The 27,425-nt window shown below is 50.4% G+C and overlaps 1 protein-coding gene across 2 annotated transcripts in view; it reads left to right on the top strand.

The window, feature by feature from the left end:
• GALNT9 (polypeptide N-acetylgalactosaminyltransferase 9) overlaps window positions 1-27,425 on the top strand; it is a 118,658-nt gene that overhangs the window by 69,254 nt on the left and 21,979 nt on the right. For both annotated transcript variants that reach the window (XM_006045542.4, XM_006045543.4), the window contains one exon: window positions 6,176-6,293. In XM_006045542.4, the coding sequence (XP_006045604.1) occupies window positions 6,176-6,293 (118 nt within the window). The remainder of the gene's footprint in view (window positions 1-6,175; window positions 6,294-27,425) is intronic.

Raw genomic sequence — 27,425 nt, 5'->3', positions numbered from 1 at the left:
TAGACTTCTGGCCTTCAGAGCTAGCAGAGGACAAATATCTCTTGTCTGAAGCCCCAGTTCATGTGGTACTTGTTTCACAGCTGCAAGAAATGAACATGCCGGTGTCCAGAAGAGGGCCCTCTGCAGAGCCCTGCTCCAAGGTTGGGAGATCCCAAGCCTCACCGGGCATCTCCCAGCAGGGTGACCCCATGGGGACAGAGCCGACACACAGCCATGTTGAGATGAGACCCTGAGGGCCGTTCAGGTCCAATCATGCGTGTGACAACCCAAACATTCCTCAGGTCCACATGGTGCCATTGTCACAGCTAGTCCCCAAGTTGTATCCTCCACGTGCATGAGCAGCCCACTGGGGAAGCAGAGCCCTGACAGGGGCCTCTCAAGGCCACCTTCAGGGCTGGTGGCCAGCTGGCCCGTGCAATCGCTTTAACCACACCCCCAAGGCTTCCTGAAAATTGGACAGGAAGCCAACCAGCCTCTCCCCAGACCCTGCTGGGCCCTCAGCAGGCTCCATGCTGGGACTCACTGCCCTCCTAGTGATGCTGCAGACAGCTCCCAGACGCCTAGCCGTTCTTCTTGGGGGGAGAACAAGGCGTTCTGAATCTCCCACTCTTAGTATGCACAGTGCCCAGGGAGCCTAGAGTGGTGTGACCTTGTCCTTCAAGTTCTAGGGAAGCCACTTGAATCTCAGTATGTCACCTGATTTGTCATATATGTCTCAAACTTGGAACCAATGTTTATACTTAAGAGATTTCACACGAAATTGGTGTCTACTCTTTGAAAAGTAGAAGATTCTGGAAAAACCCAGGTCCCCATTCCTAGCTGGTGATGATCCACTGGAGCTGAGTTGTTACTGAGCTCTCGGGGTCGGGGAGGGGGACAGTGCCACAGTCCCCACTGCTCCCAACAGCCTGCTTCACACGCCCTTTGGGCTGGAGAGTCTGGAGTGACAAGACTCCAAGGGCAGCCTTGAGGTCTTTGCTTCCAAGGTCATTATCCAGAGGATGGCCCTCCTCTCCACCTTCTCAGGGAAGGGTCTACCCACAACCTCCCCTCAGCGGCAGACCCATGAGAAGAAGCCCTGGTACCCCAGCTCCTGCAGCAAAGGCTCCTGGCAAACCTTGTGATGTTGCCCCTTACCACATCACGAGACCTGACCCCAGGCTGGGAACCTGCATCCCTGGGGCCAGTCTGTGGGCCTGAAAGGGTCTTTCCTGAGAACTGCTCTGGGGTTTCTGGTCTCCCTCAGACCTGGGAGAGGGGCCGATGCCCTTCTCCTGAAGGACACAGCTCCCACACCTGCTCTGAGGAAGTTGGCCTGGGAGAGGCTGGTGTGTGAAAATTTACCTAAGGAAATTTCCCTGCCAGTCATTATTCTGGAAGCTCAAGGAAGAAAAGGGTCAAAAGAAGGCTTGGATTTCTGTGGAGAAGTATCTCAGCCTTGACAGATGGAGAAAGAGAGGGCAGTGAGGGGCTGGGAGGCCCTCGTGGCCCCAGGGGTCCTGCGTGCTGGAGGTGGCTGCCCGCGTGAACTGTATCATTGAAATGGAGCTATTTCCTGAATTCTGAATGAGGTCAAAACGGGACTCATGACCAGCGGCGTGTTTGTCTCCGTGTGGCTCTGAGCTGCTAGCAGAGTGCAGGTGTGGGGCATTGGCTGCATTGTGTGGGCCCCCCCACCTCCAGGAGGGCAGCTGCAGCCCCTAGGCTCACCTGGCTTGCATCTTCCTGGGGCCACAGAACCCACATATGGGTTTGCACCCCTGTCCCTGGGGCAGTCCAGATTCATGCCAGTGTGTCTTGTGGATGCAGAGAGACCATGGGTGTAAGCCGGCTTCCAGTGGAGCCAGATGAACCCAGAGGAAAAGAGGGGATGTTGTGGGGTCTGTGGAGGGGCCCACACCCAGCACCTGCTCCCCTCCACAAGCAGGGGAACATGGGATAAGGGTCTGAGTCACACCTGTACTCACACACAGATGCACACTCATGCATAGAGATGCACAAAGACACAAATGCAAGCACACAGACACGTGTACATGCTCACATACAAAAAACCACACATAGATCTGCACACACAGACACACACACACAAGACCACACATAGATCCACACACACAGACACACACACACAAGACCATACATAGATCCACACACACAGACACACACACACACAAGACCACACATAGATCCGCACACACACTCACACACACAAGACCACACATAGATCCGCACACAAAGACACACACACACGACTACACATAGATCCACACACACATAAGACCACACATAGATCCGCACACACACACACACACACACACACAACTACACATAGATCCGCACACACATAGATCCGCATACACAGACACACACACAAGACCACATATAGATCTGTGCGTGCATTATAGACGTGCATGCATGCATGCTCAGTTGTTTCAGGCATGTCTGACTCTGTGACCCCACGGACTGTAGCCCACCAGGCTCCTCTGTCCATGGGAGTCTCCAGGCAAGAATACTGGAGTGGGTTGCCATTTCCTCCTCCAGGGGATCGCCCCAACCCAGGGATCGAAACTGCATCTCCTGTGTCTCCTTCATGGCAGACGGATTCTTTACCACTGAGCCACAGGGAAAGCCTGTGCATACAGCCACACTCACACATAATTGCTTCTCTGGTCACAGTGGTAGGTTGGTGACATTTTCCTTGCTGACTTGTCGTTTACCTTCTCCCAAGCATCACTTCTTATGGCACTGGGTGGTCTTGATAAGCACCTCGCCTGCTGGGTAGGTAACAATCCATCAAAAGAACGGCTCGAAACTCATTCGACCATCTACACTGATGAACTCTAAGTTGATTTCCCTTTTGCCACTATAACTCACGCTGCAGTGCACAGCTTTGTGCAAATAGCTTTTGGATCAGTCTCCTAGGATAAATGCCAGCCACGGAATTAGGGGGTAAAATAGTAACAGTAAATGGTCCCCAGGCTCCAGACCCTCCTCCATATAGTTTTCATCTGCACAGCTGCCTTTGGAGGAGGCACCATTCTGCCTCTCGTGTTACTGGCAGGGAAGCTGAGCACAGAGAAGCTGACCAGTTTGCCCAAGGGCACACAGTGGGTGTGCAAGGAGCTGGGTCAGCACTGCATCACTGCACAAGTATTGCTGGCTCTCTGTTCATCGCTTCAGACTTTTCCAGGAGGGTTGAGCCAAGGCACACCAGTTTCTCCACCACCTTGTCACCAATGCATGTGGCCCCTACACCTGGTTGGCTGTCCTCCCCTGTGTTTATGCTGATCACCTGGCAGTGCCCTGCCTGGTTCTTCTTCAAGACATCGAGAGCAGGCGCCTCTCTTGTCCCTTGTCACTCTCCCAAAAGCTGAAGAGCCCATTCGTGATCTTCATTTTATCAGCTCCTATTCATATAGAACTTCAAGGCTTCATGGATCTGGGGATGTGTGCCTATGTGTGAATGCCTAGATGTGTGTCTGTGTGTATCTCTGTGTATGCATGTGCTGTATGTATCTCTGTGTGTTTGCTGCAGGTGTGTATCTGTGTTTATGTGTGTGCACATGTGTGTTTCTCTGTGTATTGTGTGTGCGCATGTTATGTGTGTCTATATGTATCTGTGTGCATTTGGGTGTGTATGTTTGTGAGTATATTCGTGGGACTATGTGTGTGTATTGTGTGTGTCTGTATATCTGTACATCTGTTTATTGTGTGTGTGTCTGTCCTTATGGGGTATGTGTGTTGTGTGTGTGTCTCCATGTGTCCATGTATCCATGTGTGTCTGTTGCATGTGTATGTTTGTCCATGCATGTGTGTGTTGCATGTGTCTCCATGTGTCCATGTATCCGTGTGTCTGTTGCATGTGTATGCTTGTCCATGCATGTGTGTGGCATGTGTGTGTCTGTGCACCTGTGTGTGTCTGCTTGTCTGTGGCCTCTGCAAGGCAGGAGCCCAGGAGAGCATCCTCGTGGAGAGGCTGTATCCAGGCGGGCAGCACATCAGCCCAGATGTAAGGATGCTCCCCAGGGGGACCAAGTTCCTCCTCCCCCGAACCCAAGAACCCTCGGCCTTCACCGTTTTCTGTAATCACAGCAAGAACTTCTCATGCAAATAAATTCAGAGCCAGCTGACTCTGCTACCGTCGCCTTGTGAGGTGAAGTTTATTTTGGAACTCGGAGCAATAATAAAAAAATCATTACAGCTGTAATAGGCTTGGCAGGGACTTGGCAGTTCAATTCATCAGAGATCACCCTGAGATTTTTGTGTTGTTGTTAAGAAAATGAAAGAAATAGCTGTCGTCGTTGGTGAACTATAACTTAACCAGTTAAACGCTTGCTACATGTCACAGATGACATTAAAATTTCGTTACTATTAGATTTGTGGCCCAAATGTCATGACAGAACAAATTGGATCTTTACACAAATAAAAGGATAATTGCCTTTTAATGCCTCTGTTATTTTTGGACAACTCATGGGCACTTGTTTCTGGTGTCCCAGTCACTGGGAGCAGAAATGCTTCTTTTAAACTGTGATTAAGAACAACTTTTTGTGTTGTTTTCAGTGAAGAGAGATTTCATACCTATGAGAGCAGTGGGTGGGCACAAGTGGAAGCAGAGGAGAGGGCAGCCGCAACCCTGTCTTTCGGGGGTCTTGGGGGGTCTTCGGGGACAATGGGGCAGCCTTTGCCAGTCCTCTAAGAGCTTGGAAGAAACTGAGCCCTTAGCCTACAAGGTGGTTGTCTTTGTTTTGAAGCAAATTCTTCCATCCAAAGCTTGGAAGGGGACTTCCCTGATGACTCGGTGGTAACTAACCTGCCTGCAAATGCAGGAGACATGGGTTCAATCCCTGATTCGGGAACATCCCACATTCCTCGGAGCAACTAAGCCTGCACAGCTACTGAGCCTGGGCTGGGAGCCACAACCACTGAAGTGTGCACACCCTACTGCCTGTGCTCTGCAACAAGAGCAGCCATCCCAGTGAGGAGCCCACGCACCGCAACTAGAGAGTGGCCCCTGCTCTCTGCCACTAGAGACAAAGCCTATGCAGCAATGAAGACCCAGTACAGACAAAAATAAAAGTAAATAAATTTTTTAAAAAAGCTTGGAAGGTCCTGCTTTCTTACCAAACAGAGATTGTGCCTATTGCTAGAAAGATATTTTTCCTTTATTTTTTTTTCTCCTCCAACTAATAGGTTCTCAGTATACCCTGAGTTTATGATGTGAGTGTATCAGGAATGAATGAATGAGTCAGCGAGTGTGCAGGTCCATTCACAGTGATACTGCCCACTTTTCTCTGCCACTCTGTCCGTTCATGACCTGCTTTGATCACCACTGCTCCATGAGTCCAGTGGAGGTCTCAACACTGATAAATTGCTAATACATCTTAGAAGAAAATATAACCAGCACATTGACACGTGATTTTACAGATACAATTGCTTGGGGCAAGGCAAGATTTACTCACCTTTTAAAAATGTGTAGATGCAAATAGAATTATTACAGGAATATAGTACAGCTGGTCAGAGAAGGCAATGGCACCCCCACTCCAGTACTCTTGCCTGGAAAATCCCATGGATGGAGGAGCCTGGTAGGCTGCAGTCCATGGGGTCACTAAAAGTCAGACACAACTGAGCAACTTCACTTTCACTTTTCACTTTCCTGCATTGGAGAACGAAATGGCAACCCACTCCAGTGTTCTTGCCTGGAGAATCCCAGGGACGGGGGAGCCTGGTGGGCTACCATCTATGGGGTTGCACAGAGTCGGACACGACTGAAGTGACTTAGCAGCAGCAGCAGCAGCATGGAGTTGAGCAGTGCACAAGCTGTGTGACTGCCAGTTGCGGCCCTGATTCCTGATACACAGATAAAATAATGAAGGAGGTAGGTAAGTGATTGAAGCTTAGGAGATTATGATCAGGGCAACTAAATAACTCACTGGGTAATCAGATTTTTAAATTTTTAAACTCTACACTAAGTTGCCTGAATTGAAAGCTGGGTTTTTTGTCATCTCTGATGGGTGCAAAGACAAGCCTGAGGCAAGCCCTGGGCACAGTGACCAGGTAAAGACAAGGAGCTCAGGGATGATGTGTGAGGACTTGGAAAGAGGGTGGTGGGCCCCCCCAGGCTGCCAAGGTCCGTGCCACACACTGATGGCCTGCTCAGTCCCTGTCTGCTTCTCCCTAGGACCCCGGCCATGATCGGCTGTTCCTTCGTTGTGGACCGGGAGTACTTCGGGGACATTGGTCTGCTGGACCCGGGCATGGAGGTGTACGGTGGGGAGAACATAGAGCTGGGCATGAGGGTAAGTGTCACTCAGCCGCTGGGGCCACTCACAGGGATGATGCACCGAGCAGACCTGTCGAAAGTTGTGCCTGGCTGGTCTGTGAGCTGCTTGTTACAGATCAGGAGGAGGTAAAAGCCCCCAAACTTAGGTCTATGTAAGAAACCTCTGTGGCAAGGGGACTGGGAAGCGTTATGAATGTGGTAATGAGAGACTATTTCAGATCTTACTTTATTTCTCAAGCCACTCATTCTGTTGCTTTACACTAAAGTCGGGGCTGGTGAGGAGCTTGGAAACTAAGAGCTGGTCCTGAGCACTGGGAGTTTGTCCATCAGTGGTGAAGAGACCCAGGAAGGTCGTGGGCTTGTCTTGGTGGAGGTGAAAGGCAGAGTGCACATGGGCATTGTGGGCATCAGAAGCCCCCATGGCTTCTGCAGGGGGCCAGTGTGTAGAGAAGACTCCAGGCAGGATGTTTTCTTCTAGTTATTTTCTTTCTGAGTTCACTTTATTTTTGTTTATTAATTGGAGGATAATTGCTTTAGAATGTTGTGTTGGTTTCTGCCATACAACAATGCGAATCAGCCATATATCTCCACCCTCTTGGACCTCCCTCCCTGCCAATTCACCCCCGAGGTCGTCACAGAGCACTGAGCTGAACTCCCTGTACTATACAGTAACTTCTCACTGGCTCTCTATTTCACACACGGTAGTATGCATTGGAGAAGGAAATGGCAACCCACTCCAGTGTTCTTGCCTGCAGAATCCCAGGGACGGGGGAGCCTGGTGGGCTGCCGTCTCTGGGGTCGCACAGAGTCGGACATGACTGAAGCGACTTAGCAGCAGCAGCAGTATGCATCAAGGCTACTCTCTCCATTTGTCCCACTCTCTCCTTCCCCTGCTGTGTCCACAAGACGGGCCTCTACATCTGTGTCTTCTAGGAATGTTATGGTTCCAGGTCTTATGCTCAAATCTTTAGTTCATTTTGAGTTAACTTTTGTGCATGATTGTGTAAGATAGTGGTCCAGCTTACTGTTTTGTGTATAGCTGTTCAGTTTTCCCTGGACTGTCCAGCACAATTTATTGGGGAGACTATCTTTTCCCTGTTATATATTCTTGGCTCCTTGGCCATAAATTCACTGGCAATGTGTGCCTAGGTTTATTTCTGGGCTCTCTATTCTGTCCCATTGATCCCTGCATGTGTCTGTTTTTATGCCAATGCCATATGTTTTGATTATCGTAGCTTTGTAATATAGTTTGAAATCGAGGCATGTGATGCCTCCGGCTTTGTTCTTCTTTCTCAAGATTGCTTTGGAGTCTTTTGTGATTCCACAGAAATTATAGGAATTATCTGTTCTATTTCTGAGGGAAAATATCATTGGCTTTTTGATAGGGATGCACAGAATCTATGGATAGCTGTGGGTAGTATGGTCATTTTAGCAACATTTTTCCAATCCATGAGCAAGGATACTTTTCCATTTATTAGTGTCTTCTTCAGTTTCTTTCATTGCTGTCTTGTAGTTTTCAGTGTGTTGGTCTTTCACCTCCTTGGTTCAGTGTACTCCTAGGATAAAATGGGATTGTGTTCTGAGCCAATGCCCTGTTGAAGGCTGGTACTCTGGACTCCATTCTCAGCTCAGTGGGACCGTCACAGCATGGTTGACATGATGTGACACAGCCCATCCAGAGAGGGATGGGCAGGGCTTTCAAGGTCTGTGGACCTGGGGTGCCACAGGACCCTGCTTCCAGGAGAGTGTGGGTTTGAACCCTCAGCCCCTGATCATGGGCCACCAAGTCCTTGCCTCACTCCTGCTAATACTCCTTCCTTTCCTGTTGTAACTGCAGTCCAGTGACCCTGCTCTACCCAGGGTGCACAGAGGCCCAGGATGGGGAAGCAGCTTAGCCAGGTGTACCCAGGGCTGGAAAGCAGACTCACACTAGCTCAAGGCTAACTAACCAGTGGTTAGCTGTCTCTACCCAGTGGCAACACTGGAGCTCCCTAATCAAAACATTTTTGACACAGGATCTATTAGCCTTGACAGAGCACCATCACTGGGAGGCTTAAACCCACAGACCAGTCCGAAGACCCAGCATGGCTGGGGGTTGCTGGGGAGGATCCCTCCTGCCCCTCCCAGCTTCTGGTATCTGCTGTCAACCCTGATCTGATGCAGTGACTGGTCAACGAGGACAGAACAGCAGGCAAGATGCCAACAACTTCTTTTTAAATGTATTTTCGGCTGTGCTGGGTCTTTGTTGCTGTGAGCGGGCTATCTCTAGCTGCAGTGAGTGGGGGCCACTCTCTAGTTGCAGTACGCAGGCTTCTCAATGTAGTGGCTTCTCTTGGTGCGGAGCATTGGCTCTAGGGCTCATGGGTTTCAGTAGCTGTAGCACGTGGGCTCAGTCGTTGGAGGCACACGGGCTCTCTAGTTGTGGTACACAGGCTTAGGTGCTCCAAGGTATGTGGGATCTTAGTTCCCTGATCAGGGATCAAACCCATGCCCCTTCAGTGGAAGCATGGAGTCTTAACCACTGGACCACCAGGGAAGTCCCCTCTGGTCACACTTGCCCAAGAATCCTCCAACTATTCTGGGCATCCAAGGGCAGAGTAATTTGGAGAGCTAAGGATGACCCCGGTTGGTGAAGCCCTCTCTTAGGGGAAGCTGAATGAGCTTGGTCATGGATCCAAACCGTGAAGCAGGGCAGCTCCCATGGCCTGTAAGTGACAGTCGGCCCATGGGCTCTGGTTGTGTGGGAGCAAGGCTGCCAGGGGCAGGATAGCCAGAGCCTGACAGGCATGTGAACCCACACTGCCACCTCTGACCTCACTCCCGTGCCCTCCAGCCCCTCTTCAAAGAGGCCAAGACTCAGGGTTTGGGGACAGCCAGTGAGCTGACCAAGTCCTGCAGCAGTGGATGGCCGGCCATGGGTCGCTCACCCACCAGCAACCAAGCCTGAGGTTCAGAGCTGTTTCTGATTTAAATAAGAGGAAGCCAGCATGGGCACTGAGTTCCAATTTTTAGGACATTATTTGTGATAAGATTCATCATTAGCTGTGATGCTGCGTCCTGATGATCCGACCAGGGTTCTCTGCCTCCCTAATCAATAAAAATTAATCAGAGGCCAAACAAAAAATTTAGGCAAAACTTTATTGGGGCTTCAGTGGCTACAGAAGCCAGTGAAAACAAGCAACAGTTTCCCTAGCCTGCTTCCCGAAGTGGGGGCGAGCTGAGCTGGTTCCTTATATGCGGTGAGGGTAGGGGTGTGTCCAAGGGTTCAGGCTGGAGGAGTGGCTTAGGTGGTCTGTCCACCCCGTAGATGGTGCTGTGTGCAGGGGTGCATGCATAGTACCCTGCTTTTGCTCCTGGCTCTTCAGAAGTGGCCTTTGGGTTTTAGTCTTTTTGTATCTTTTGTCCAGAATTTGCCCCAACTGCGCATGCTTATAGTTATTTTTAGTCCCTTAGAGTTTCTTTGTGTTTTGTTGCCCAAGGAGACCTTTGTCCAGGTACAAGCACTGCAGCAAAGGGTCCCAGGTTCCAGCTGGTCTCACCGAGGCCCCAGGATGCCGTGACAGCCACCACCACTCAGAGTGCGGAGCAGAGCAGGTTCGCAGGCAGACTGGGAGGGACTGGGAGACCCATCACGAGGAAGCGGCAGGTCCCTCGGCCTGGATCTCAGACTCCAGCAGCATCAGAATCACCTAGAGGCGCCTTACAAATAGATCACTGCACTCCATCCCAGAGATGTGGATTCAGTATGGCAGGGTGGAGCTCAGGAATCTCCATTTCCAACAAATTCCCAGGGTCCACTGACTCCACTGGAACCCACTTTGAGAACCAGCTGCCCACCCCGCCCCCCCGGCTGCCACTCTGGAGGCCGTGAGCCAGCCAGGCTCGCATGCTGCTTACTCTGCACAGGGCCTGGCACAGTACTGAGCCCACTCCATAAACACGGACAGAAGGGAAGGGGCCAGGGGCCAGGCCTCGGGGTCTCCTGCGGCCAGGCTGTGCTGAGTTGGGGCTGAGCTCTGATTGATTTGGGGTCCTTGGGCTTTTATGTTTTGTTTCTGGGGTTTCACTTGGGTGTTTATTTGTCTGTGGAGACTTTATTCACAGGAAAGATTATATAAGATTTATTTTTAAAATTTTATATACAGTTTATTGAAGTTACACTTTTCCAAACCTGTTTTAAGGTTTTAAAGTGAAACCTAGAGATCATATTTTTATGGTTATAAATATAATAAAAGAACACTCAACTTCCCCTTTTCTTTGATTAATGCTTGACTAACTCAGATTGAATATATTAAACACTATTAAACAATAATCTGTTCCACTTCTGCCTAGTTAAATTCCCTTGAACCTTTTAAAATGACACTTATAAATGTGGCATATTTTCTTTTCTCTTTAAGAACTTCGAAGGCCTGATATCCCTGCAGAAGCTCCCCTGAGTGCTTACAAAATTCTCCTGTGTCTAGTATATCAAACTTATACCACATCTCAAATTCTCTGAAGCATTTCAGGATTGTGTGCAAATGTTTTAAATTCTCTGACAAGGTCCAATTTTAAACCACAAATTTAGAATCAACCCTCAATTATACATGTTAAAATGGAATCAGAGGATTAATCTGGTAGTCTTCAATATGCTGACTTTTCCCAACTGGTTTCATCATTAAAGACCAAACCTTTGCAAATGATTCTTGAACCTGGCAGGAAGTGCCAGTTCTCCGTATTTGGTCTATTCCTCCTTCTCTGCATTGGATTCCAATCCTTCCCGGAGTTAGATGATGTCAGCTCAGGGAGCAGAGTCAGAGTCCCGAGGAAGCTGCAGTGGTCCTGCAGGATGGGGGAGCCCAGCTGCTGCCCCCTGACACTCAAACTGGGTGGGGGGAACACGATGCTCAGCGGACAGGCACCTGGGCCGAGGGACCCCACCCTGGGAAGGATGAGCCACCATTGGAGACGAAAGGCATGCATGCAGGGCTGGGCAGAGGAGAAGCACCCCCACGACCTTTCACTTCCTGTCTCCTTCCAAACCAAACTCAGCTGGCAGCTAAGGGCAACCGGGGTCGACTTGCCAACCAAGTCAGGTGGGCCCAACCAGGGGTTGTGGCCATGAGAGGCAGGAGGAGGAATTTGAGGGCAGGGACCCCGGGGGCCCTTTGCAGTGGCTCAAGTCAGGGGCAGTGCAGGGTCAGGCAGAAGCCAGCCTGGGGAGCCGACAAGGGAGGGAGAAACGGGGGGGACCTGGTCCAGGCGAGCAGGCACCAGGTGTCTGGGAGCCGGATGAGGGGGACAACTGTATCCTGCAACCCCAGAGGGGAGAGAAGTCGGGCTGGACGCCACCACCTGAATCTAGGAGGCAGGCCATGTGGGGGTAAGGTAGGGTCGGGGTCTATCTGAGGCCCCTGAACTGTCCAGATAAGAACTGGATATGGGGGGTGGGGGAGATACTGCCCTGGGTGTTGCCATGTGGGCACCTGGGAGAGGGGCGATGGAGAGATGGGCACGTCTCCATGTCCGGTGGTGCCTGGAGCACCAGGAAGACTGGTGGGAATATCCTCCTAGAGAACGGGAAAGGAGGTGAGCCTCCACGGTGGGGGGCATCTCCTGAGGAGAGGCAGGAGCTGGAGGCTGGGGTGCCTAACCATGGGCACCAGACACCCTGCTGGGAAGAGAGGGCACCCCGCACAGGGCTGGGGAGACAGAAGGGACAGGCAGGGAATGATCCATACATAACATGAGCAGTGCCCAGGCATACCACATACAGTGTGCCTCCCACAGTAAGGGGGCTCCCAGAAGTGGGGTAGCTGCCCAGCATTCCTGGGGGACAGCTGAGCCTGTGTGGGGGACCCGCGGTGCTGACAGGCTCAGGGGGAGGGCAGAGCTGGGGAGCCCCCTGGTCCTGGCTGGTGAGGCAGGAGGGGGTCCAGATGTGGACCCTCCCCTGCACCCACCATGCTTCTTGAACACACAGTGGCCACCGCAGGTTTGGCCATTAGACAGCAGGGGGAGGGCCAGGACGATGCTCACATGGGCGGCTTCGAACAGGCGATTACAGTGGCAAGGGATGCGGAGGCCAGGGGTTATGTTTGCAGGAAGGTAGGAACCTTTGGAGATATTGAAGGGGCATCCAGCAAAAGGGGACCAGCACCAGGCTCTGTCTGTCCCTGGTGCTTTGACCACAGGCAGGTCCCCAACGCCCCTGACCTGGGTCTCCACTGTGTAAATGGGGCTCTGGGCTCTGCACCGGGCAGGTCCTCCGTGCTGTGGGGGAGGTGCTGGGGTTGGCGCTGCCGGTGGGACACCAGGAGCCAGTTCACTAACTGAGGTGAGGCACGTGTAGGTGTAGGCATGGATTCGGCGTGGACGTGAGTGTGGACTCGCATGTAAATAAGGATGTAGCCATAGATATGGGTGTAGGTATTCCATCCCATTCAGATATAGATCTGAATATAGATACAGATAGACCAGCATGCAGATACAATCATAGATGACAGAGCTAGACATACATATACAATATTTATTTTTGTTGTTGTTTAGTTGTTAAGTTGTGACCAACTCTTTTGTGACCACATGGGCCGTAGCCCTCCAGGCTCCTCTGTCCATGGGATTTCCCAGGCAAGAATACTGGAGTGGATTGCCATTTCCTTCTCCAGGGGATCTTCCCCACCCAGGGATTGAACCTGCATCTCCTGCATTAGCAGGCACGTTCTTTTACCACTGGCAGGTGGATTATTTTACCATTTATGTAAAGTAATATGGTATGCTGTGCTTAGTCACTCAGTCATGTCTGACTCTTTGCGACCCCATGGACTGTAGCCCACCAGGGTCCTCTGTCCATGGGGATTCTCCAGGCAAGAATACTGTAGTGGGTTGCCAAGCCCTCCTCCAGGGGATTTTCCCAACCCAGGGATCAAACCCAGGTCTCCTGCATTGCAGGCGGATTTCTTTACCATCTGAGCCACCAGGAAAGCCCACAAGAAATTTAAGACCCTCTGATTAAAATCTGTCTGTAACCTCCATCTGAGCTTCCTAGGTGACTCATGAGTGAGTGCTAAGTCGCTTCAGTCGTGTCTGACTCTTCGCAACCCCATGGACTGTAGCCTGCCAAGCTCCTCTGTCCACGGAATTCTCCAGGCAAGAATATTGGAGTGGGTTGCCATTCCCTTCTCCAGGGGATCTTCCCTGGGCTAGAACCCAGGTCTCCCGCATTGCAGGCAGATTGTTTACCATCTGAGCCGCTAGGGAAACCCATGAATACTGGAGTGGGTAGCCTATCCCTTCTTCAGGGAATCTTCCTGACCCAGGAATCAAACTGGGGTCTCCTGCATTGCAGGTGGATTCTTTTCCAGCTGAGCTACCATACAATATTACTTTTATAAGTCACACATACTTTTGTATGTTAAGTGTCCAGATGTGTGCATGTATGCATATATATAGTTAACATTTTTAGTTACAGATATATATATTCTTTTTTATATTTTTTCTATTATGCTTTATCCCAGGACATTGAATATAGTTCCTTGTGCTCTACAGTAGGTCATTGTTATTTATCCAGTCTTTAGTTAATAGTTTGCCTCTGCTAATCCCAAACTCCCAACCCATCCTTCTCCCCTCCCCACCTCTTGGCAACCACAAGTCTTTTCTCTATGTCTATGAGTCTGTTTCTGCTTTGTTGATATGTTTATTTGTATTGTATTTTAGATTCCACATATGTGTGTTTGTGCTCAGTCGTGTCTGACTCTTGCCACCCCATGGACTGTAGCCCACCACGCTTCTCTGTACACGGGATTCTCCAGGCAAGAATACAGGAGTGGGTTGCCATTTCCTTCTCCAGGGGATCTTCCCGACCCAGGGATCGAACCAGAGTCTCTTGACTCTCCTGCCTCGACAGGCAAATTCTTTACCACTGAGCCACCTGGGAAGCCAGATTTCACATATAAGTGATATTATATGGTATTTATCTTTTTCTGATTTACTTCACTTAGTATAATAATCTCCAGTTCCATCCATGTTGTTGCAAATGGCATTACTTCATTCTTTTTATGACTGAGTAATATTCCACTGTATATATATGCAATATGTTCTTTATCCATTCACCTGTCGATGGATATTTAGGTTCTTCCCATGTCTTGGCTATTATGAATAGTGCTGCTATGAACACAGGTGTGAATGTATCTTTTTGAATTATAGTTGTGTTCAGATATATGCCCAGGAGTGGGACTGCTGGATCATATGGTAGTTCTATTTTTATAAAGTTTTATTATTGACCAGATTTAAGGTAGCTTGCCAGGAAACAGAAAAATCCCAGCAAGATAAAGTAAATTATAAATAGCAAGAAGAAGAAAGAAAAAATCAGGCAGAGACATGAAAGGGAGGCTGGACCTCCAGGGGCGAGCCCGGCGGCCGGGATCTAGGACCCCAGGACAGTGACTCCTCCAGTCCAGGAGGAGCAGACTGTCCTCACAGCAGATGGGGCCTGGGGGTGGGGAGGGCCAGCCGGTGGCCTGAGGGATGCCCGCCCTGCGGCTTGCAGGCTGCCCTGTGCTGTTAACAGCCAGCGGCGGGATACCCGTGGGCCCGAGGGCAGAAGCTCCACTGTCACCCACCCTGGGGGGCTCCTGCCCAGTCCTGAGTTTTAGGGCAGGGTCTCCCTACAAGCCCAGCAGCCCACGGACCACAGCAGACTGCAAAGGAGCAAAGGGCAAGCCCAGGCCTTGGGGGGATCAGAATGAACAGGCGTGCCTCCCTGACCCCCTGTTTAGGGCAGAGATCAGACTCATTTCAAGTGACCTTCCCTAAGTGCCATTCTCAGTGGAGCCACTGTTGAACATCACACAGCCATGTGTCCCCATGGCCATCGCTGACCAGAAGCACTGGAGCAGTTCCACACACCGCCACTAGGGGGCAGGGTGGGCCCCTCGGTCCTCTTAGTCCCCAGTCTGGGGGCGGTGCCCGCCGGGTCCCCTGCGGGCCGCTCGCCCAGCTCCTGGAGAGGCTCTGACAGGGCCGGGCTGCGCATGCCTCCCTCTTCGTTGGGGCTCCAGTTCCTGCCCTTACAGACCCTCGGTGCTTCCAGCGGCTTCTGGAGAGAGGCCTGTGCTCTGTGCGCCCCAGCCTCCACACAGTTCGGTTCTTTTACTGGTGGCTGGCTGCCTCCTGAGCATTGTCTTCCTCGCAGCCCAGCCCACCGGTGACCCCTCCGGTGTCGCACCCCTGTTTGAAATGACTAGAGCAGTTTCTGTTCTGGTGGGAGCGCCTCACAGCTCTGGGCATCAACCTCCAAGAAAAGCTGTGTCCCTTGAAGACAGGGGCCTGGGTAGAAGACTCCCACCTCACAAGACACAAAGAAGGGCAGGAAGTGAACGGAACACTGCCCAAAGCTCAGGAAGGAGGCTGGACTGATAATCCACCCTGAGGGATGCCAGCATGGGAGTCAGGTCAGGGAAAGCGGCTGGTTCCTGTGTTTCAAGTAAGCCCTGGTGCACCCTCTCCCACATCGATACATAAATTATCTGCCACTCCAAAGTGCCCCCTCTCTCTCTTAACTTGATTATTTCAAGTGGAAAATCTCAGATTGAATTCTAGGCTCCATCTCCCTTTTGAGTAGATCCAGGCCCCCTCCCTGGAGAAGGCAATGGCACCCCACTCCAGTACTCTTGCCTGGAAAATCCCATGGACGGAGGAGCCTGGTAGGCTGCAGTCCATGGGGTCGTGAAGAGTCGGACACGACTGAGTGACTTAGCAGCAGCAGCAGCAGGGCCCCTCCTACTGGACACCAGCTCCTCGCCTCCCCCAGGGCCCACCTTGATGCCTCCACCTTGGTCTTGGCTAATTCATCTGAGATCCCACTGAGTCAGGAAAGCTGAGGTCAATGCATCAGAGCCCAGGGAGGCTGACCTTGACCTCCAAATGAGGGGACCCAGTTGGCCCTGATATATAATATGCATAGAAAGCCCCATATAATATACATTGAGCCAATATTTAGAGACTGTGGGTCAAAGAGGCATTTGCTTGCAGTCTCCTGGGCTGTGATGTGTCCCATCTCAGCTCAGCTGTGTGGCAAGGCCCTGGGGTGAAGGGTATGGGCAGTTGGATGAGTTAGCAGGGCTCCCCCAGGAGAACACAGAGATGGGCGGGCACATGCTAATGAAGCTCTTTCTATGCCTGTCAACCTGGGAAATGAACACAGGACACACAGACATGGGTCCCCAGCTACAGCTAGCCTGTGTACCAGTTACTCTTGCCGTGTAACAAATATTCCTCAATTTAGCTGCTTAAAATTACCCTCTTATTTTGCTCACAATTTGGTGGGTCAGGAGTTTGGGAAGGGCTCAGCTTTATGGTTTCTCACCTGGGTGCTGTCAGAAGGTGGCTGGGGTGCACTCATCCAAAAGCCCAGCAGGACATGACATCCGAGGTGGACACCGCCTGTCTTGGAGTTCAGCTGGGGCCGTAAGTGACAGTGCATTCCTGTGGCCTTGCTGTGGCCGGGCCTCCTCACACGTAGTGGCCCCAGGCCCCAGCATCCACGTACCAGCACACAAGGCAGACACTGTGATTCTCTTTCACATCCCAGTCTCGGGAGTGGTGGAAGCACACACAAGCCAGACTAGATCCAAGGCTCAGGAGAGGGACTCAGGACAGCGGGAGAGTCCAAGGATTTGCACTCTTCTTTAACTCCCAATGTCATGGTCTCCTATTTGCTTGTTCAACACAGTGTGGCTCTTCACACACATCCCCACCACCACCACCTCCACTAGCTGTGACCCTGGGCACTTTTCTCCTGCTTCAATTCACTCATCTGAAAGTGTGCTTTTGAGACAGGCTGGGGCCTGGGATGCTGCACCTGGACAACAGAATACAAAGAAATTATAAGGAACTAAAAATAACTGCACCCATTTCAGTTGGGTCAAATTATGAACAAATAAGATACAAAAGGCCACAGACCAACTGCCATTTCTGAGGCGGGGGCAGCAAAATCAGGGTCCTGCCCATGATCCCTGCACATAGCATCACCAAGGGGGTGGGCAGACCACCTAAGCCATCCCTCCAGCCCCACCCACCAATCAATCCACCCCCACCGTCACCCTATCTACGGGAACAGCAAAGGCACCTGTCACTGGTTTTCACTCCCTGGTGCCACAGCGCGAGTCCTAACAAAGCCTTGCCTGAATTTCTCATCTGGCCTCTTACAATGTCTGGTGATTTAAAGAGTCCGAGGACCCATGTCGGTATCAAGCCCACCTGGAACAGTTGCTCCTCCGCAGTCTGTACCCTTCTTGTTCACGCTACACAGAAGCCAAGAGAGGGGGCTCTTTCATCATCACCCTGAGAATCCCAAACTTCCCCCACGGTGTGTAACGCTCCCCATCCCACTCCCTGTGTGTCCCAGTGCCCAACCTCTTACCACCCGCACCACCCTCGGGCCTCCACCCTCCCTGGTTCAAGCCCGAGCCTTCTCTTACTCAGCTCAGAGAGCCCCACCCCGCCTTGTTGCCCCGCCCCACCCCGCCCCTCTTTGCCCCCGCCCCGCCCCACCCCGCTTCGCTCCACCCACCAAAGCTAATCCTTGTTTTCTCACTCTTTGGCTCTATGTGGCTCTATCCATCACTGTCTGGTCTAGTTTATTAGCTTACGTTTTACCGCGGGTCTCCTCCCGTCCCTCACTGGTTGGGATGTAAGTCATGTGCTCTGGGCTGGGTCCCATTCACTGCTGCATGAGACCGGCCTTCAGTGTTTGGTTTACTTATAGAATAAAAGATGAATCATCTGTTCTAAGTGCTGGGTTCTGGGGCATCAAAGGGAAGCGAGGTGTTCATTGGCTGAACAATCGCCTGTTGAGGAATACAGTATCGACCTCCATCCTAGGTGCTGGGGATTCAGCAGGGCACACGCGTCCCATCCCTTCATTCCCAGTGTAGTGATCATGGAGGCTGTCATTTTAAATGGGATGATCAGGGAAGGAGGTACTGAGATGGTGACATCTTAGCAGATGTGAAGGAGGAGAGGAAGAAGTTATGCAACCCGAGGGAAGTGTTCCCGGAGGAGAAGAAAACCGCAAGTGCAAAGGCCCTGCGGCAGGAATGTGGCGCGCCCCCCCCCCCCCCCACTACGTGCCGGCTGACACCCTGAGTGGCCCCAGGCCGTGTACTCCTCCGGCCTTCTCAGGACCCCTGCTCCCACTCAGACAGGCCTGGCAGCCACCACACTTTCTGATCCGCCATTAACACAGGTGGCCACACAGCCCTTCTGATCGATTCAGTCCAATTAGAGGAGTAATTCTGTGGTCTCGGGGCCAATTTACATTTCTGTGATTGTAAAACTGCCAACTGCTCAGCCCCTAATGAGGAAAGTCCTAGAGCCAATTAGGTGGAAATGAATCCGTTGCGTCCATTAGGTTTAATAAAGGTCAGGACAGAATCAAACGGGGAGTGCCTGCTCAGGAAAGCTCTGCTGTGCAGAAACTGGAAATCGTTTGTTCCCAGTCACTGCCTCCCCTGTTACAGGCAAACCTGGAGGCACTGAGGGTAACTGCAGCACCTTCAGCTCCAACCCTTTGAGGGGCTGCATTAGCGCTACACCATCTGGGCCCGGGTGGTGGTTTACCTGTTCTCCGGGAGTGGACCCAGAGCAGGGAAGTGGCCTGGTTACTGGTGGAGGGAGACACCGAGGCGGGGGAGGTGCGGGGCATGGGCAGCCCTCAGGCTGGTCCCTGATCTTTCTCAGTGAGGGCAGTGAACAGACTGTGAAGGCCCACTGCAGTTCTGCTTCAGGGAGGGCCTGTTCTAGTCATCAGTGGCTCTGTCTGCCTGCTAGGTGAGGATGAGTGCAGGCAGGGGAGGGAAAGTCTCCACCCACTGAATGTCCTGGGAGAAAACCCTGGACGACATGGGGTCTTCAAAAGGGCCCTTGAGACTTGCATTTGGAGGCTATCTCTGCCTGTTAGGCACCTGGGCCACCTGTGAACCTCGGTTCCCACTTTCATCCCCCAGGGGCACACAGGACGTGACTCCTCGGGCCGTCTGGGGATTAAATGAAATATAAGCGGCATGGGATAGTGCTCATTGCTTGCACAAGGATTTCTGCAATACTATTTTCTCCACTTTATAAGAGCGACTTTCATTAGAAAAATACAAGGTCAGCTAATGGGAACAAAATTGAGTCACCCAGGATTCTGTCTCTGCCTTTGCTGGAGTGGGCATCTTCCCAGAGGTCCCTTGTGTGTCTCCCCATGTCTAACCAGTCTCCCCATGTGCAGAGTACACATATACATCATGGGCACTGCATGCTTGCTTAGGTTCTCTATGTGTACATTTCTTGAAAGCCCAACGCCATGCGTGTCCTTTGTCCACCCGCTGTAGCAGTTACTTGATAGTGGGGCTCTGTGACGGGGCAGCCCCTACACCCCACGCAGCCCTGAGATCGTGTTCTCTTGTCTGGATCTTTCTTCAGGTTTCAGTATCTCCTCAGGATAAAATTTCTAGAAGTAGAATTGCTAGGTCACCTGAAACACATGTTTTTATGGTCTTTGATACAATTTGCCAAATCCTCCTCTATATGTGTATACGTGTCTGTGTGTGGTGTGTGTATACATGTCTATGTGTGGTGTATGGGGGTCTATGTCTGTGTATGTGGTGTGTATGTGATGTGTGGTGTGTGTACGGTGTGTGGCATGTGTCGGTATATCTACATGTCTGTGACGTGTAGATCTGAGTGGTGTGTGTCTATGTATGTGGGTTGTGTGTGTGGTATGTATGTGTGTGATTTGTGGTGTGTAGGTGGTGTAAGCATGTGTGTGAGCACTCAGTCCTGTCTGACTCTTTGCCACCCCATGGACTGCAGCACACCAGGCTCCTCTGTCCATGGAATTTTCCAGGCAAGAACACTGGAGTGGGTTACCATCTCCTCCTCCAGAGGTGGTATGTGTGTGTGTTCTCAAATGGTACATGATGAGATAGTTTCCTGGGCATGTAACACACACATGTGTGTGTGCTAAGTCGCTTCAGTTGTGGCCGACTCTTTGTGACTCTAGGGACCATAGAGTCCATAAGGACCATGGACTTATGGACCATAAGTCCATAAGTTTCTGAGGCTCCTCTGTCCGCCTGATTCTCCAGCAAGGATACTGGAGCCTTGATTAAATATTTGTTGTTGTTCAGTTACTAAGTCATGTCCGACTCTGTGACCCAATAGACTGCAGCACGCCAGGCTTCCCTGTCCTTCACTATCTCCTGGAGTTTGCTTAAATTCATGTCCACTGAGGTGGTGATACTGTCTAACTGTCTCATCCTCTGCTGTCCTCTTCTCTGATGAAATATAATCGTCCTTTTTTCACATATGGAAGACACACAGGGAATGTTTTGTTGGTCAACTTGCATTTCTTCAATTACTAATGAGCTTGAACATTTTTGGACATTTGTTAACCATATGTTTTTCTTTCTTTGCTAATATTTTCTTGTGGCATCTCATGGTAGATTTTAAGAGCACTTTATATAGTAGGGATATTGATGCTTTATTGTGTGAGACAAATGCTTTCCTTGTTCTTAATTTTATGATGTTGACTTTTTATATAGATAATTTTTTAATGTAAATATGTACTTTTTTTAATGACATGCATTTGCTCTCGTTCTTAGAAAGGCCTATTTGAAAGACTATTTGACCACATCTCCTTCTGACACTTTGTAGTTCCTTTTTTACATTAAAAGCTTTAATCCATTTGGAATATGTTCATTATATAAGTAAGGTTGTGATCTGCCTTTATATCGTTTTTAAATGGTAGACTAACTCTTTTCATATTATCCATTAAATAGTCCACCCCTTCCCACTGATGGGAAAGGTGCTCTTTCCCATTTCTAAGTGCTTCCAGAAGTGTTTGTATCTATTTTAAACTTTCTACTCTTAGCCTGCTGCTTTATAAAATATGCTGCTGCTGCGGCTGCTAAGTCGCTTCAGTCGTGTCCAACTCTGTGTGACCCCATAGACGGCAGCCCACCAGGTTCCCCCATCCCTGGGATTCTCCAGGCAAGAACACTAGAGTGGGTTGCCATTTCCTTCTCCAATGCATGAAAGTGAAAAGTGAAAGTGAAGTCGCTCAGTCGTGTCTGACTCTTTGCAACCCCATGGACTGCAGCCCACCAGGCTCCTCTGCCCATGGGATTTTCCAGGCAAGAGTACTGGAGTGGGGTGCTATTGTCTACTAATTGAATGTGTATTAATTTTTATTTATTTATTATTATTTTTGGTTGTGCTGGGTCTTCGTAGCTGCACGTGGGCCTTCTCTAGTTGAGAGAGCAGGGGCTACTCTCTTGTTGCAGAGCACAGACTTTAGGGCGTGTGGGCTTCAGTAGTTGCAGCACGTGGGCTCAACAGTGTGGCTCGCAGGCTGTAGAGCACAGGCACAGTAGTTGTGGCACGTGAGCTAAGTTGTTCTGAGGCATGTGGGATCTTTCCGGACCAGGGATTGAACCCATGTTCCCTGCATTGTCAGGCGGATTCTTATCCACTGTGTGTGCATTCAGTTGCCAAGTCATGTCTGACTCTGAGACCACCATGGACTGCAGCACACCAGGCCTCCCTATCCTTCTCCATCTCCCGGAGTTTGTCCAAGTTCATGTCCATTGAATCCATTGATACCATCAAACCATCTCATCCTCTGTCACCCTCTTCTCCTTCTGCCTTCTATCTTTCCCAACATCAGGGTCTTTTCCAGTGGATCAGCTTATCCACTGTACCACTAGGGAAGTCCATATATCTTCATTTTTATTTCAGAGTCTTTCTGGCTGCTCTCTTGTTTTTCCTCTTTTGTATGAACTTTAGAAACATTTTATCAAACTCTGGTCCACCTGTACATCAGTTGAGTTTAGTATCACACAGGAATGGATGGGAAGATAGTCCTGGGCCCTGAATCCCTTGTGTTCTGTGACCCTTTGCCTTGTATTCTTCTTGAGTCCTGGTTTAGGTCATCAACCTGAGGCTTAGCTTACAGATCTAGAAAGTGCTCGGGTTCTTGTATGTGGCCTCACCTCATCTGGAAATCCTGTTGGATACCTGGTGGGGCTGCTCATCAACCCTCCAGATCTCCTCAGATCTCAACCACTTTACTATATCTTCCTCATCCTGCCTTGTGTTCTGGGTAATTTCCTCAGTTCCATATTCCAATGAATAAATTCTACCTTTAGCCATGTCCAGGTGACTATTTAAGCCACCTCTTTAGCTCTGGATTTTGATTTCAATTAATACACTTTATGACATCTTCCATTAGTGCTTTTCATATCTGGTTGTTCTTTTTTATAGCTGCCTATTTTGATCCCTAAGCTCTTTATTGATGAATGCTTTCCCCTCACTCCTTCATCTCTGAAAATCTTAATAGTCTACTTAAGACCTTTTTAGTCATTCTTTTCTCTCTCTTTCCTTCAGTTTAAATTTACCCATCTTTGGGTTTGTTGATGACTCTCCTAGTTGGATTTTGTTGTGTGCCTTGCAATTTTTTGACAGCTCATCTTTCATGGGAGTTATATTTTCACACAACACTCACTCATTATTGGAAGTTTCAGGTTGTCTTGTCCGAGCACTCCCCAGATCAGAATTTAGTGGCTTAGGTTTTCTTTCTTCTTTTTATTGAATTCTAGTTTTCACCCTGAGATCTCCTGTTTCATTTCTTATTCAGAGAACCAACCTGATTCCAAGGTGTTGTGTACACCTCTGCTTCCTCTCTCAGTTGATTGTTTATGGCTGAAAACCAGGGAGCAATCAGAGCTGATTTGAGCTTCTACTCATAATCAGGGAGCCTAGTCTCAGCTCTGGTTTCCTGCAAGGATCCTGGCTACTCATTCAGCACCTGTCTCCTCATAAAGCTTAGATGACTGTGCCTTAGAGCTTCAGCCTCACTACACTATCACATTTTTGCTTTTTCTGAGCTAAGGGGAATTCCATCTTGTTTTCTAATATGTACTTTTAACTTTTAAAATCATTTTGTCTATCATTCCTATATGTTTGCAGGGGCAGGTAGGAAAGATTTCCATATCCATGATACTAACTTGCTGTTGTTTAGTCGCTAAGTCATGTTTGACTCTTTTGCAACCCCATGGACTAGGACCCCTGCCAGGCTCCTCTGTCCATGGGATTTCCCAGGGAAGAATACTGGAGTGGGTTGCCATTTCTTTCTCCATGGGATCTTCCCAACCCAGGTATCAAACCTGTGTCTCCTGCATTACAGGCAGATTCTTTACTACCAAGCTACCTGGGAAGCCCCATATTAACTAAATATCTCCTTTGTCATTTCTTCTAACTACAGTGGGCTTGGGAATCATGACCTAAAAAGTACAGCCTCACTTATGTTTGAGGAGAGAAAACTCAAGAAGATGTGGTCCCACCTTCAATTAGTGTTCAAGAGACAGAGCTACTAAAATAGACGATTATGCCAAGCGCTCGAAGTACTAATGAGAGGGGGTAGGGGAGGGGTGAGAAGACTCAGCATTTAGCACATCTGTTCTCAAACTCCAGCAAACCTCTGAACTCCCCAAAGGCTTGTTAAAACACTTGCAGAGTTTCTTCTTTTTTAAAAAATAATTTTATTTATTTATCGACTGTGTTGATCTTCGTTGCTGCACTGGCTTTTCTCTAGTTTCGGCAAGTGGGGACTACTCTCTAGTCGTGGTGTGCAGGTTTCTCATTGTGGTGGCTTCTCTTGTTGCAGAGCACAGGCTTTAGGGCTTGTGGGTTTTCAGCAGCACATGGGCTCAGTAGTTGCGGCTCCCAGCCTCTAGAGCACAGGCTCAATAGTTGTAGTGCACGGGCTTAGTTGCTCCAAGGCTTATGGGATCTTCCCAGATCAGAGATCAAACCCGTGTCCCTGCATTGGTAGGTGGATTCTTTACCATTGTGCCACCAGGGAAGCCCCACTTGCAGAGCTTCTGATTCAGCAGGTCTCAAGTCCAACCTGAGAATCTGCATTGCTAAGGAGTGCTGGGTGATGCTGATGCTTGTGGTTCAAAGACCACACTTTTTTTTTTTTTTTGGCTGCCTCCCCCAACCAGGGATTGAACCCGGGCCCTGGCAGTGAGAACGCTAAGTCCTAACCACTGGACCACCAGGGAATTCCTCCAGGATCACACTTTGAAAACCACTTGTTTAGAAGGAAGGAAACTAGTTTTTTCTTTTCTTTTGTTTGAGATGTTCAAAGTGTTCAGTGAAACAAGTGGGAGGAATTTGGAATGAAAACTCAGCTCGAAAGTTTCTGTGCATCTGGCATAAGAACAGAACACAGAAGCAGCTGTTTTTTATAGCATATTTGTGTGTGTGTATATATATATATATGGCCTGAGATGGTCCAGGAAGAGATGTTTTCTTGTCAAAAATTTATGAATTGAGCCCAACTGAGTCCAGGGAGCTGCGACTTGCTTTTCCAAAGCTAAATCCAGTCAAATTCTGCCCCTGGAGATGAATCGGTCCTGCAGAGTGAGGAGTTTGTGTGACAAGAGGGAGGCATTGCCTTGGCTGCGCTCTAGGAATTATTTCCTGAAATAATTGGGCCCGGGCAGAGAGTGCGTGGGGGCGGGGCGGCAGGCAGTTGAACAGATTGCAAATAATTTCAAAAAACTAGGTTCACATGTGAAATCTCTAAAGAAATCATGCACACGGTTTTCTCCAGAGTGGATATGAAGCCCAGTTTTTTGGTTAAAGGGAGGAATTCTGTACTGTCAAAAGAAAGATGGTGGCTGGTACCTTTTGGGTGTGTGCCAGGTGAGACAGTGTGAGGCAGGATATCTAGGTTCCTTTCAGCCTCAGCCTATGTTCTAGCCAACCTTTTACCTAGAGGTCTGGGCTAGGAACACCGAGCTTGCTTCGCCTCTCAATTTGTTCTTAATACAGCTTTGCACAGTGCCTAGAGTCATGTTGATTTAAGGACTAATATAGATGAACGGGTGGGTGGGTAGCTGGATGAATGTATGAATGAATATATGAATGGATGGACGAGTGGGTGAGTGGATGGGTAGACGGATGGATGGATGGATGGTTGGATGGCTAGGTGGATGCATAGATGAGTGGATGGTGGATAGGTGTTCAATAAGTGGATGGGTGGATGAATGGGTTTATTAATGAGTAAGTGGGTGGATGGATGGACAGTTTGATTGGTTTCGGATCCATGGATTATTACAAAGGCAAAAAAAAAAAAAAAAAGAGAGAGAGAGAGAGAGAGAAAGAAGCCAATGTGAGTAGACATTGGCCATAGCTTGACAGGCAAAGTCCCATCCTCAGTATTTTCAAGGTGAAACTCAACTCTTATCATGCTTAGTGGATTCCAACACCCAGAAGGAAACATACACAGTTCATCACACGTAAACCTAGGAGTCAAGAATAAACTAAATTAGGCCCAAGTTTTTCTCACCATGTAACAGTCAGTTCAGTTCAGTCGCTCAGTCGTGTCCGACTCTTTGCGACCCCATGAATCGCAACACGCCAGGCCTCCCGGTCCATCACCATCTCCCGGAGTTCACTCAGACTCAGGAATATGGTCCTTATAGCTGGTCTGGACAAAGCCGGCTTTAACCTCAGAATAATATTCAGTAAAGCATCAGCTTCCGCCCCTCGGGCTCTCTTCGGCCCCGCAGTGAGTTCCCTGCTCTTAGGTCCAAAGAGAAAGCATTTTCCCCTCACAGACTGTGGAGCCGGTTCCCAGAGTGGTGATGAGGGCTCATGGATCGCAGGAGGAAGATGGCCAGTGAAGGCCCGGGACACATCGGAGGGAAGCCAGGAACCCGTGCTACAGGCCTGGGGACCCACTGACATCTGCCAGGCGCCTCCCTCTGCCAGAGAAAATGCCGTTCTGGGCCGCAGGGTGGGACAGTGATAAGATGCCAGGCCGGGCTCCCACACCCCACCTCTGGCTGCTCCACCCTGCCTGTTACCCTGCTGCGGTGCCTCTTGTGTGGATCCAAGTAATAAACAAGCCCACGGGGACAAGCCCTCCCCGGAGAAGCCTGGGAATGCCGGCCCCTCGCCCCGCTCCGGCACAGCTGCCACCTTCAAAGAGACGTGGGCCGCCAGGGGCTTCTCATTTGCTCCTCCAGCCTTCACTCAGCGGCTGCCCTTTCTTTTCCACCTGGCAGAGCACTTAGGCCGGATGGTCCCGCTCCCTTTTGTTTCTCACCCGTCTCTTTCCTCCTCGCTCCCTAACCTCCCCCTTTTCCTCTATCCCGTCCCCTCTTCTCCTCCCGTCCCCTCCGCTCCTCCCTTCCCCTCCTCTCCTCCTCCCCTCCCGCTCTCCTCTATCCCCTCCCCCCTCCTCTATTCCCTTCCCTTCCTCTCCTCCCTCCCTCTCTCCTCCGCCTGCAGGGTCGCTTAGCCCCGCCTCCCTTCCCCGGAGCCTGGCACCGCCCAGCCTTGTTGGGTGTGGTCTCCCCCACCACCATCCATTAACTCCCCGATGGGGCAATGCGGAGAGGCGGCGGCGTGCTCCCCGGCTTCAGTCTGAGCTGTGAGTCCTCCAACGCCACCCTCCACACCCGCGCTCCTTCTCCATCCACAGCCACTGGGAGGGCACGGAGCCGCAGGGAGGTGCCGGTGGGTCCGAGTGGCTACTTGGAGCAGCGCGCCCTACCCCGGGTCCGCTAAAGCCCCAACCTTCTGTGCACACAGACAGCAGCCAGACGTGCACTCTTGCCCGGATCCGGTGAAATCTGGTTGCTCATTAAAGTGATCAGTCAATCCTGATACCGAAAAAGGGTCGTTGTCGTCATCCTCAGGTCTCGGGCCTCAGAGACTTAAATGGCCAGCTGGGGCCGTCGGGGAGGACTGGGCCGCGCCACCCTCTGCGTGGCCCTTCCGAGAACCCAGAGGACCTGAGCTCCCTGGGAAACGAGGGAGGATGGCTCTGGTGGATGAACTTGTGAAACAACATCACCAGGAGAGGAGGGCCTCACTCAGAAAACCCTTCCCACTTGGGCTCACAGCAGAGTCCTGGGGATGGGCGGGGGCTCAGATGCCAGCCAGGAGTCATCTCCAGGCACATAATTTCATAATTGATGCGGCCTGCAAGAGGGTGATACAGCTGCAGCTCCGTCACCAAAAGCCTCCCAGTGTCACTTGCAGATCACTTGAGAAAGACAAGGGTCCTGAGCAGGTCACTGGTGAAACTGATGACTTCTGTCAAAGTGGC

The sequence above is a fragment of the Bubalus bubalis genome, chromosome 17, assembly GCF_019923935.1.
Source record: "Bubalus bubalis isolate 160015118507 breed Murrah chromosome 17, NDDB_SH_1, whole genome shotgun sequence".
NCBI classification, from domain to species: domain Eukaryota; kingdom Metazoa; phylum Chordata; class Mammalia; order Artiodactyla; family Bovidae; genus Bubalus; species Bubalus bubalis.
The sequence above is the reverse complement of the archived record's forward strand: the minus strand, read 5'-3'. Positions and strand labels throughout refer to the sequence as shown.